General features: G+C 33.0%; 2 protein-coding genes across 3 annotated transcripts; both read right to left on the reverse strand.

Annotated features, from left to right (window-relative positions):
- Positions 1 to 127: 127 nt before the first annotated feature.
- LOC111436124 (prefoldin subunit 1-like) lies at positions 128 to 2,477 on the reverse strand. The gene is made up of 6 exons (XM_023073813.1): positions 2,381 to 2,477; positions 2,241 to 2,294; positions 1,199 to 1,304; positions 1,050 to 1,056; positions 857 to 941; positions 128 to 419 (listed from the first exon to the last, which is right to left on the reverse strand). The coding sequence occupies exons 1-6, from the start codon at positions 2,402 to 2,404 to the stop codon at positions 306 to 308; spliced, it is 390 nt and encodes a 129-aa protein (XP_022929581.1). The 5' UTR covers positions 2,405 to 2,477; the 3' UTR covers positions 128 to 305.
- An 854-nt stretch (positions 2,478 to 3,331) lies between these two features.
- On the reverse strand, positions 3,332 to 10,024 carry LOC111436196 (protein BONZAI 3). Of its 2 annotated transcripts, none has more exons than XM_023073924.1 (17): positions 9,859 to 10,024; positions 9,017 to 9,209; positions 7,310 to 7,357; positions 7,075 to 7,220; positions 6,852 to 6,900; positions 6,701 to 6,757; positions 6,424 to 6,597; positions 6,058 to 6,192; positions 5,914 to 5,975; positions 4,961 to 5,060; positions 4,759 to 4,873; positions 4,590 to 4,666; positions 4,281 to 4,418; positions 3,971 to 4,135; positions 3,757 to 3,870; positions 3,576 to 3,672; positions 3,332 to 3,479 (listed from the first exon to the last, which is right to left on the reverse strand). In XM_023073924.1, exons 2-17 carry the CDS (start codon positions 9,179 to 9,181, stop codon positions 3,379 to 3,381), a joined length of 1,743 nt encoding a protein of 580 aa, XP_022929692.1. In that variant the 5' UTR covers positions 9,182 to 9,209; positions 9,859 to 10,024; the 3' UTR covers positions 3,332 to 3,378. The 2 variants fall into 2 exon arrangements, with proteins under 2 accessions (XP_022929692.1, XP_022929693.1); XM_023073925.1 differs by having other exon boundaries at positions 9,817 to 10,024.
- Between the last annotated feature and the right edge of the window lie 1,497 nt (positions 10,025 to 11,521).

Here is an 11,521-nt window from a genome sequence, read left to right on the forward strand (position 1 = left end):
TTTTTTTTTTTTTTTTTTGAATTGTTAGGCATTTATGGAACACCGATCGACTTTTTTACAATCGGTGAACCTATTAGCAAAAAGTTGAAAACAATGGCCTATTGAGTATTTTTTAAAATGAGAACCGGGGACTTGGGAGTATGAATTGCATTTCAAAAACAAAGTTTTGACATCAGAAATAATAGAAGCCAGCCAAGTAGAATCACACCTCACAACATCACACCGGTCATTCTTCTGACCCAAGCATGTGAGCATACAATACAAGAAGCTTAGCTAATCACAAATCCAATGGGGGAGAGCTTGTCTTATGCTAAAGACATGGACATAATCTGGCGAGCTATACCTGGATCTTGTTGCAGCAGCTCCCTCAAGTTGTTCTCCACCTCTGCCAACTGCTTCTCCAAATACTCCTTTGAGCTCTACAAATGTGCATGAAGATCGATCATCTTTCATGAATGGAGAAAGAACGATAAAACAAGAATATCTCTAAATAGTGTAAAATGCAAAAGGAAGATCCGGAGGGTGGGGGGGTTGGTTAGTGTGTTAATGCAAAAATTGAAATGTCAGAGCATACATGCTAATTGGCAAAGGCAATAAAATATAGAACTAAGAAGCGAAATCTGAGATCCCACATCGGTTGGGGAGGAGAATGAAACATAGATGTGAAAACCTCTCTCTAATAGACGCGTAAAGAGGACAATATCTGTTAGTGGTGGGCTTGGGTCGTTACACGCAAGGTGAAGGCAAACATAATTGAATCTTCAAGAAAAGACTACGTGAATGACAGTCATACAAAATTGGGAAGTTCAAAGGAAGGTATCGTGTCTCTACAGAGGAAAGTAATACTAATACGTACATGCAGTGAACCAATTGCAGCTTCACTATCCTTTAGCTTTTGCTCCTGTTCATTCATTAGAACCGACTTTGGCTCTAAAACAAACCTGGTGAGAATGAGACCACACCACACAAAGTAAGAGAATTTCATCTGTATCATTTGAGAAATAAAAATATCTAACTTTAAGTTGTTTACTTATTGTAGCATAACTCACGTTCTCCCTGCACCACAAAGAATGATGGAAGTAAATCAATGCTAAGTATAAGTCAATCTAGAAAGAACATTACACGTTTTGGCAGCTAATCATAATTTAGGTTAAGAGTGAACCTTCCGGTTAAAAAACAAAGCTTTGTTGTTAAGCACCTATAGATTTGTATGCATTAGTGTCATCAGACAACTGTTTAAGTTCCTCCAAGGTTAAAAAGGCGCGCTTCTTTTCTCCCTCCTTGTTTCGTATTTGGGTCTGCACCTGCAAAGCAAATAAAATACCAGCTTTTAAACTAATAAAGTCAAGAATTCTCTGTTCAGATAAAGTGAAACGTGAAGAATGACAAAGAACTAATATTGAAATGCACAAAAGATATACGACGTATGGCATTTTGATCTTGAGATGTTCAGGATATGCCTTAGTCTCTATGCCATATATTATGTATTTGACATTCCAGAAACTAACCCAAGTCAGAGAGCTTCAAAAAGAGACTTACCTGAGTTTTTTCATAAGAAATCACAAAGAAAACAGACCATCTTTGATAAGAGACTGACAATGGAAAATGTCAGCTGTGCATAAACAATTGAAGAGAAAAGACGCTCTCTGGAGATTAGTGGTGAAATTAAAACTTTGGGCAACAAAGTTGATTGCAAAGGCTCCTTCGGCCCTTGGAAGGAGACTATGAAGACCAGTAGCTTTTTCTGGAAAAATGTATGTTTACAAGGTTGGTGATGGCTAAGATATTCTTTTTTGAGAAGATAAGTGGATCACCAACCAGCCTCTAAAGGTGATGTTTCCCTCCATTTTTTATGGTGAAGTGATTATTGAGGAAGCTAGCATCTTCATCTTCGTTGTAAAAGGATTTTTCAGAGATATTCGGAAATCTAAAAGTACTAAGGAATTAACGTTCTTCTATGGATTTTACTAAATAAATGTACTAAGAAAAAAAGGAAAAAGAAAACGATTAAACATCAAATAAATGTACAAGAAACAAGAAACAAACATTGATTAGATTCACCAATTGACCCAGGACACATTCATTCACATTACTAAATAAATACGAAGAAAAATAAGAAGCTTTTAATCATCAGCACAACACCTGTAAGATCAATCCAGACATGAATTACTAAAAGCCTTCATTCCTACAAATACAAAAGATTACATTAAAATACTTCAAGTGAATCCAAAGGGAATTACCTGCTTCAGCTTCCCAGTAATCTCAATCATGCGACCTTGGATTTCCAAGAAAGTCTGATTCAAGGGGAAAAAAAAGCTCATGCATATGTAAAATGGCAGCAGGGAATGGAAAAAAGAAGATAAAGAGTAAAAGTACTCACAGCTCTGTTCGCGTCGTCCGCCATTCCCAAGATTCAGAGCTCGCGGAGACGACGTGATGATACAAAAATGAACGTTTTCAGTACCGGGTCGGATCTAATTTTCAAATTCACAACCTCTTGTACGCAGAGTTCCATTTAAGTGATTAATTGATGATACGTTGATAATTAAAATTCAGCCCTAATTATAAACCTTTAGAAAATGAGAAGAGAGGTTTTAGAAAAAAGAGTTTTGAGAGAGAGAGAGAGGTGTTTCTTGGATGATGAAAATCTCATCAGCTAATTCAGGGAATGATCACGATTTTATAATAAATAAAAAAAAATATTCTTCATTGATACGAGGTCTCTTGGTAAGCTAATTTAGGGAATGATGATGGTTTGATAATTAAAAAAAAAAAATACTATCTCAGATTGGTACGAGTCCTTTTGGTAAGGGCACAAAGCTTATGTTCAAAGTGGACAATATGTCCTACCATTGTGGAGATTAATGTTATCTCCATCGGTACGAGACTTTTTGGGAAGCCCAAGCTCAAGCCATGAGAGCTTATATTCAAAGTGGACAATATCATGCCATTGTGGAGAATCGTATTCATCTAACAGTATTATATAACATGCAAGCAAAAAAGTCAAACACTTAAATAGTATATAACTTTACGGGTAGGGTACCATTTTTATAACTTTAAACTAAAATTGGTTATTGTTTCTTCTTTTGCCCATGTAGTTTTAATAATTTTCTATTTTATCCTTGCTGTGACGTGACATTTTGAGTATAGATGTCTAGTAAAAATAATGTTGATAGGATGCAACTCTTAGAAATGGAATACGATTTATTAGAGCGTATGTATTTCTTGAGTTCAATAGATACAGTTGATGTCGTGGGTGGAGCTGGTTACACATTGAACAAGTGCGTGCGTTCTTTGTCGGACGAATCTTGTCGAGTTGAATTTTTGTTTCTTTTTTTTCCTTTTTGGGGTTAGAATTTAGTTTTGCAATGAGGTGCCTTAATGCAAAGGGATGGGTTTGATATCTCTATTGCGCATGTAACTCAAGAACTGTTCAGGCAACTCCTCCAAGAGTGCTTCTACTAAACATGTCGCTCCACCTGCATCAATGCCATCATCCAAAACATACCATACTTTAGAACATAATCCATTTGGTTGATGAGAAAGCGATTCCAATATGCATATGATTAACTTACTATGTATTTCTCGCATTGAAACAAATTGTACGATATCTCGTGTAGCTACACGACCAGTAGAACTCTCTAATCGTTGTCCGTTATCCGCGTCAAGAATCTATAACATGGCATTTTTTTTACGTTGTAATACCTTAATAAATAACCGAGTAGCTTTGATGATTGGTATAAACGAATACAGTACCTCCATTTGTTTAAAATCTGCCCTTCCTACTCCTACTATAAGAATTGAGAGTGGAAGATCAGAGGCCCTCACCAAAGCTTCCGTTGTTTCTTGAAGGTCAGTTAAGACTCCATCCTAAGAAAGTAGATGAACACAAAATTATTTTGAAACTTTACCCATTCCAATCTTGAAATTCTTGCTAAACAAAGGGAATTGATGTTTATTGTGAGCTTACTGTTATAATCAGCAGGACAAAATACTTGTTTGTACTGGCAAATAGAGAGTGGGCAGCAATATCTGCAGCCTTATTGATTACTTGGCCGAATAAAGTAGGTCCAGCCAATCTAACATTGTGAAGAGCATTTGCATATGCTCCCATTATGCCTTCCACTCCTTCCACCTGCTCCCAGATGTCGTGTTAATATCATTAATCGATGTCGTGTTAATATCATTACTGAAATAACGATGAGTTTGCTACCATTTTGAAAGTTTATAAGCTAAATAAACACAATATGGTAGGAAGATAAATAGAGAACGGTAAGAACCTCAGGTTGAGTTGGAATTTCACTTAAGTTGAAACAATGTGAAACGTTGCCATCTAACGTTCTTGCCCCGAAGCCCCAAGCTGGAAAGCGACGATCAGCGTCGTAAAACTGAATTACTTCCCCTACTTCCATTATGGCCTGCCATAAGTTCAATAGTTTTAATATACGTATATAAAAGAAGAATTTCAAGATATTCAAGAACTGTTTAAACATCAACACTGGCACAAAAATGAGACCAATTACTGGAAAGTGCTATTGAGAAACTAAGCATTTTTTGTGATGATAAAGGATAGGAGGCTACTGGCTAACCTGCTGGTAACTATTCAACCGCCCAGTATGGTCAACGTAATGCAATGAATCTGGAGTGTAAGGATTTCCGTTTGAAGCTGCAAAAAGTATTCAAACCATGAACCAAACAAGAACCAGAAAAAACAAAACAAAAAAGGAGAATGTTCTGTTTTTTTCTTCTAGAAATTACCTGTAAAATCAACAGCGACCATAAAATTTAGCTGAAATCCACTGGAAATGTAATCAAGAAAGCTGAATTGTGTTTTCTGAACAAAGTGATCTACAAACAGCTGACCTTTTAGAGCCTAACAGACACAATTACACTATATCAATATGAAGATGAATTAAAAAGAATAGATATTAATAATTTATGGAGTTGTTAGAGATCAGACCTTCTCATAGCCACCACGAGAAGAAGATGGAATAACAAAATTTGCACCACTTTTTTCACTGTAAAGCTTTTCAAGATCTGCCATTGATTTCTGGAGCTTACTGAACAGATGGAATCCCACACATAAAGAAGCGTTAGTTAATAAATCGTAACATAATTATCAGAGACAAATTCAAACTTATTCGAGTACTTTACGAGTTATTGAGTCTTAACCTTAGAATAAGGAACCTTCTTAAAACTAAAACATAATATGTAACAGCCCAAGCTCACTATTAGCAAATATCAAATATTGTCCTTTTTGGGTTTCCACTCAAGGTTTTTAAAACATGTATGCTAGAAAGAGGTTCCCACACTCTTATAAAAAATGTTTCGTTCTCCTTTCCAACCGATGTGGGATCTCACAATCCACCCCCTTCGGGGTCTAGCGTCATTTCTGGCACATCGCCCGGTATCTGGCTGTGATACTATTTCTAACCGCCTAAGCCCACCGCTAGCAGATATGGTCCTTTTTGGGTTTTTCCTTTCAAGCTTCCCTTCCAAGTTTTTAAAACGCGTCTGCTAGGGCGAGATTTCCACACCCTTATAAATAATGCTTCGTTTTCCTCCCCAACCAACGTGGGATCTCACATAATTTATGGACCATCCAATGAATCATACAAAATCTAACCGATAAACTACTCAAAATCTACTCATAAAGATGTGTTCGAACCCTACCACGAAAATACTCAACCTAATCAAAAAGTCAAGAAAGAACAAAAGTACTGCTAATGAGCCTCAAAATGTCCAAGCTCAATTAATAAGCATCAACACAACTAGAAGGGCCACTACCTACAAAAACAATCGCATCCGGGCACAAAAATGGGAAGTTTAAGGTTTCAATTAACATGGTAATGAACCTGAAATCTGGAAAAGTAAAGAAAAGGGCCTAGACATTGATGAATACAGAATACTTACCCAATTAATTCATGACTGCCATTGCTATTGAAATCAAAACACTCAATGACCAATGGGTCGTCCTGTATTAAAAAAAAGCATTAAGAAGCTTATGAAGTATTATTACTAATAAAGAGATTGAGACTCAGAGGTTCATATGCTTGCCTTGTTTCCAAACTTCTGCATACTCAAGTGTAAAGGTCTCCAAACAGGATTAAGATTGTCTTTAACCACTTCAGTTTTACAGATTGGAATCGAACCTCCAGATTCAACAACTCTAGATATTCTCAAGAAAGGGTCCTGAAATGAACAGTTAAACAAAGAGCACAAAAATCAAGGGCCTTCAATGGAGACAACAACAGAGAATGTGATATTAATTTTGAAATAGTGAATGATGTGTTTAATATAGAGTGTTTCGTCGGTTTGAGAAGATCTTAGGTTCAAAATTTGTTCGACTTTAGCATCAATATAATGAACTTAAGAATTTAAACAACACAATGAAATGAGAAAAACAAGATTTAAAAAACATACGCTTTTAGAAAACACGTCTTTATTGTCAAGATGAGAACAGCGGAGTACTAATTCAATGACACTTCTTGAAGCAACTGTTTCCTCTGCTCGAACAGTGAGAGAGCCCAAGTTTGTTGAACCTCCATGCCCATCTTTCAGACATAGAGTTAAACTTCGATTCTGTTTGGTTAGTATCTGCCATATGCCAAACATCAAAGAGCCACAAAAGAAACATGTAAACACAATGTATGTAAAAGGGTGTTTAAAAACAAAACACAAACAGCCCCCGAGTTTTTACCTCTGAAAGAACACAACTAGCTTCTCCTAGAAAATCTTGGTCACTCAATCTAATTGTCTGCTAGGCAATGTAAAGAGAGGGTTACGCTAGAAATTATGAACAAGCAATGATATAGAAATTGACAAAGATAATGAACTGAAACGATTTATACCTTCACAGGGACATTGTAGTATTTGGTATCAATATCATATACACGAAATCTGGAAAAAGAAACGCAAAGGAAAATTTAAGGGTAATGTTTGAAAGTTATGTTTAGAAATAAATATTAGTGTTCTAAATGTTTTAAGGGCACTGTGGTAAACATTTTGAATCCCCCCACAAAATGATATGAATAAGTAGAAAAGCAATATGAGAGAATATGGGTAAAAGCTTACACCAATGGCTGCACAGTCTCGAAATGGAATGCAACTGACACTTTCTCTATCCACTGTGGGTTTAGGTTATTCAAAATAACTTCAGTTCTACCTATCTCTTGTAGTGCTCCATTCTTTTTTATGAACACAACCACCATTGGATCGCTCTGAAAATCAATAATAACAACCTTTGTAAACCATTGTAAACAGTGAAATAATTTAAAAGAACATCGTCTTAGGTGAGGAGGACTTGTACCTTTGAGGTAATATCACGATCAAGTAATTTTGATGCTGACAGAGAGAGCTGCAAAATTTTAAAATTCAATAACTAAGAGAAAACTACCAAGGGAATAAGAAAACAGGGTCAGGTAATAAAATAATTTTATGTTTCATTATTATTATTATTATTATTTTAATATTTCCCATTTAGATCAATGAGATAAAATCTATTAACAAAATTTATTTATTCTTCTTCAAATATAGTAATAAAATAATAACAATTTAACTTTTTATTGTTACCTTTTAAAAATAAAGATATAAACAATATTTCTTATGAATTTCTACATTTTGTCGTGTTTCTGATTAAATAGTTTCTAAAAAGAATTAAATTCACATGCTTTATTATGAAAAAAAAAATTAACAATGTTTTGGTGGTAAGGGTTAAATGGTAACTTACAATATATTAAAGCATTACGAAAACTATATTTATATTATTTATTTTTAAGCACGACTTCCACGAAGGACCCACATTAACATAAAACATAATTGCTCTTTAATGTTGTTGGGCCATTCACAGATTATAATCCCATATAATTCACAGATTTATTATGCCATAATATTGATATTGAATTTTATGAATTAACTTTTTTTTATAAAAATAAATTAAATTAATTAAAAAAAAGTTGTTTTTTACTTCCACTGACCCTCTTATATGATGAATATTTAAAATCATTAAATAAATATAAATGAAATAAAATAATATAAAACCAGACCATAAAATTAATAATGGCAAATATAGGCAGACATAAATTTAATAATAATATTCCCTCTTATTTTTAAGGCAGAATATAGGTTACGATATTTCCTCGAAGATTAGGTTATTGGTGGGAAATTATTCTCGGTTTGGTATTTCTTTGAAAAATTATAAATTTTTCAATTAAATTATGGTTTCCCCATTAACTTTGAAGGAGACTTAATTATGGTTTTCCCCATTCCTTACGTTTTCTTCAGCCATTCGTCTCTAATTTTTTATACTTATATTTTTACTCTTAAATTCTTAAATATTACTTTGCACTAATAAATAATTTTATTTTAATTTTAACCATAAATATTTTCTTAATTAGCAAATAAATAAAAACATGCAAGAAAATTACATTTTAAAATACCTTTGAAATGTCAAAACGTAAATAGATTTCAATTATGAATTTAATCCGTCTTTAAACATTAAAAAAAAACGTCTAATAAATAATTTTATATTTAATCAATATTCAAAAATTTTTAAAACTAATCATTAACTATTTGTAACTGTTTATTTTTTCTGTTATGTTATCTTAAAAAAAAAAAAAAACTGTTTTGGGATTGACAACAAAATACATGCACTTTCATTAATGACTCAAAAATTTCAAATTAATTAATATATTAAATATAAATTTCGTGTCAAGGTTCATCAATAATTTTGTATTTAAAATAAATAAATAATGTAATAATTAAATTTATAACTTTGAAAGTTAAAATTAAAGGGACATTAAAAATTCACAAATTTTAAAATGAATAATTTAACTTATATTTTTATATAATAACATTTAAGGACAAAAAGAAAGTATTTTAAAAATTGATAAATTATATATATATATATATAGTTTAGAGACGAAATAAGGCTTAAAATCTGAAAATATTTGGAACTTAAAAAAAATAAAAATAAAAACAACATAAAGTATTTGGCGTGCGGCAGCGCAGGACGTACCTCAACTTGAGTGAACAAACCCTGAAGACCATGGGATCGGAAGAAGAAATCAACGGCGTCGTTGTGAGCAGCGTCATTGCTGTTCGTCACGGCGTTACCAGCACTCCGCTGCCCTCCTCCCACCGCCTGCTGCCCTCCTCTCACATCAGAATGGCAACCGCCCATATCCTCTTCTCCCCAATCGCGCAAAAACCTTCAAACAAACAGATGGAGAATCACAATCTCGTAATAATTAACATCACCAAAATCTCCCTTCCTCTCTCACTCGTCTCTCGCAATCGTAACCGGAATCAAACTTCAAACAAATAGAAAGAGAATCGCAATTTCCTAAGTCCGTCCAAAAATCTATCTGTGTGTGTCCTCTCGTCAATCGCAATCGCAACAACAATCAAACTTCGAACACACAGAAAGAGAATCTCAATTTCGTGAGTCCGTCCGAAAATCTATCTCTGTGTGTCTCTCGTCAATCGCAATCGCAACAACAATCAAACTTCGAACACACAGATAGAGAATCGCAATTTCGTGAGTCCGTCCGAAAATCTATCTCTGTGTGTCTCTCGTCAATCGCAATCGCAATCGCAACACTAATCAAACTTCAAACACACAGAAAGAGAATCGCAATTTCCTGAGTCCGTCGAAAAATCTCTCTGTGTGTCTCTCGTCAATCGCTAATCAAACTTCAAACACACAGTAAGAGAATCGCAATCGTCATCACAATCGCTTCCTCTTCCCCTCTCATTCCTGACTCCATTAACAAAAACACTAAAATTCAACAGAAAAAGAAAAGAAAAAGCCCTCACTCTCAATCGCTACTTGACGCAAGTACACAACAGCAATCAAACCTCAAAAGTAGAAACAATAGCTTCAGGATTCCGTCAAAGAGTCTCTTAGAAACCGAAGTGCGATTACAATGTTCTTCAGCGATCGTAACTTACACGACGGATGGTTGAGTCTACAACTCTGCCCCTCGTATTACTGCAAACAATGAAAATACTTATTGAATTAGCTATGAGATTCCGAGGCAGGTGTATTTATAGCTGTGTTAGTCTCTATCAAATCTTCAAATTACAAGAACGCGCATCCTAGATCGTGGAATTACACCATTCAATTTTAATATTAATATGAAATTATTCCTTTTATTTAAATTAAATTAAAAAAATAAAAAATAAAAACCCCAAAAAATAATTTTAAATTATACACGTGTTCTTTTTATATTTTAATTCTTTTTAAATACAGCCTCCACTCCTAATTTAATTTTTTAATCCCGTGAAATCTACATTTATTTTATTTTAAATGAATTATGGGATGGGATTTTTACATATATAAATTTTTTTTAAAAATATAATAAATGTAAAATATAATATTTTATTGTATAATTTCCTTTAATTAATAATATATATATATATATATATATATATATTTATTTATTTATTTTTTTATTTTTTATTTTTTGTTGAAAGTTGAAGAGCATTATGAAGACCTTGACTTTGCATAAGGAAACACATCCCTAATTTCCAAACACATGTGAGGCAAATTCCTATGCGCGTCAACTCAAAGTCAAAGTCTACGCCTTCAATAATAGAATGTTTTGTCGTTTTTTTTATTCTTTTTTATTTTAATTTTTATTTTAATTTTATATCACCAGAGATAGTGTTGTTGCATATATATTTATATTTTTTAAATAAAATGAGAAAAAAAAACGGCCTAATGTTGCATATGAGATTTCTGGCAAGCGCCGTAAATCTCATGGAAACAACGGCCTAATGTTGCATATATTTGCATTATCAGACCCAAATTTACTAAATATTTCTTAAAATACTCAAATTTTATCATAGTATTGTATTTCAGGTAAAGGTAAGACACTCATATACGGTTGACGACGACATCACATTAAAGATCATGTAATCTGTGTTAGGGTAGTTGTATTTTATTTAGTAGAGCTAAGGTCAGTCTAGAGTATTATTTTAATCTTTTTGTTTATCTTAAGACTCTTATGCAAACGTAACATTATTTTATGAAATTATTTTAAATGGATGTTTTTGCATAAAAAAGTTATATCATGCATATGGTAAGAACTCTATTTCAATGGAAAATTAAGATCCTTAATATTTTCTCTTGAATTAACTAATACGAGACTTTGACACAAAAAGAATTTAAGACTTTAAATGACATTATCAACTGACATGTATGTTGTGACACATACACACGTGGCCCCGTGTCATCTGAAAATTTAATGAAAATTCTTATTGACCAAAACTTGGTCATCAATTTTTTATAGGTAAAATAAAAACGGAATCTTGGTAGACATAGAAATAATATATTATTGAGAAATTGAATGGATAATGGACTTACAATAATTTTAAACTAAATGTTATTCAAACAATTAATAAAAATTACAACTATTATTTAAATATATAGTTTAGATTTATAAAATTAATAATTTAGCGTCAAAATTAATTAGCCTGCGGTAATAAAAATTGGTTTTTTTTTTTTTTTTTTTTTTTT

Source organism: Cucurbita moschata, unplaced genomic scaffold, assembly GCF_002738365.1.
Source record: "Cucurbita moschata cultivar Rifu unplaced genomic scaffold, Cmos_1.0 Cmo_Scf00052, whole genome shotgun sequence".
NCBI lineage: Eukaryota > Viridiplantae > Streptophyta > Magnoliopsida > Cucurbitales > Cucurbitaceae > Cucurbita > Cucurbita moschata.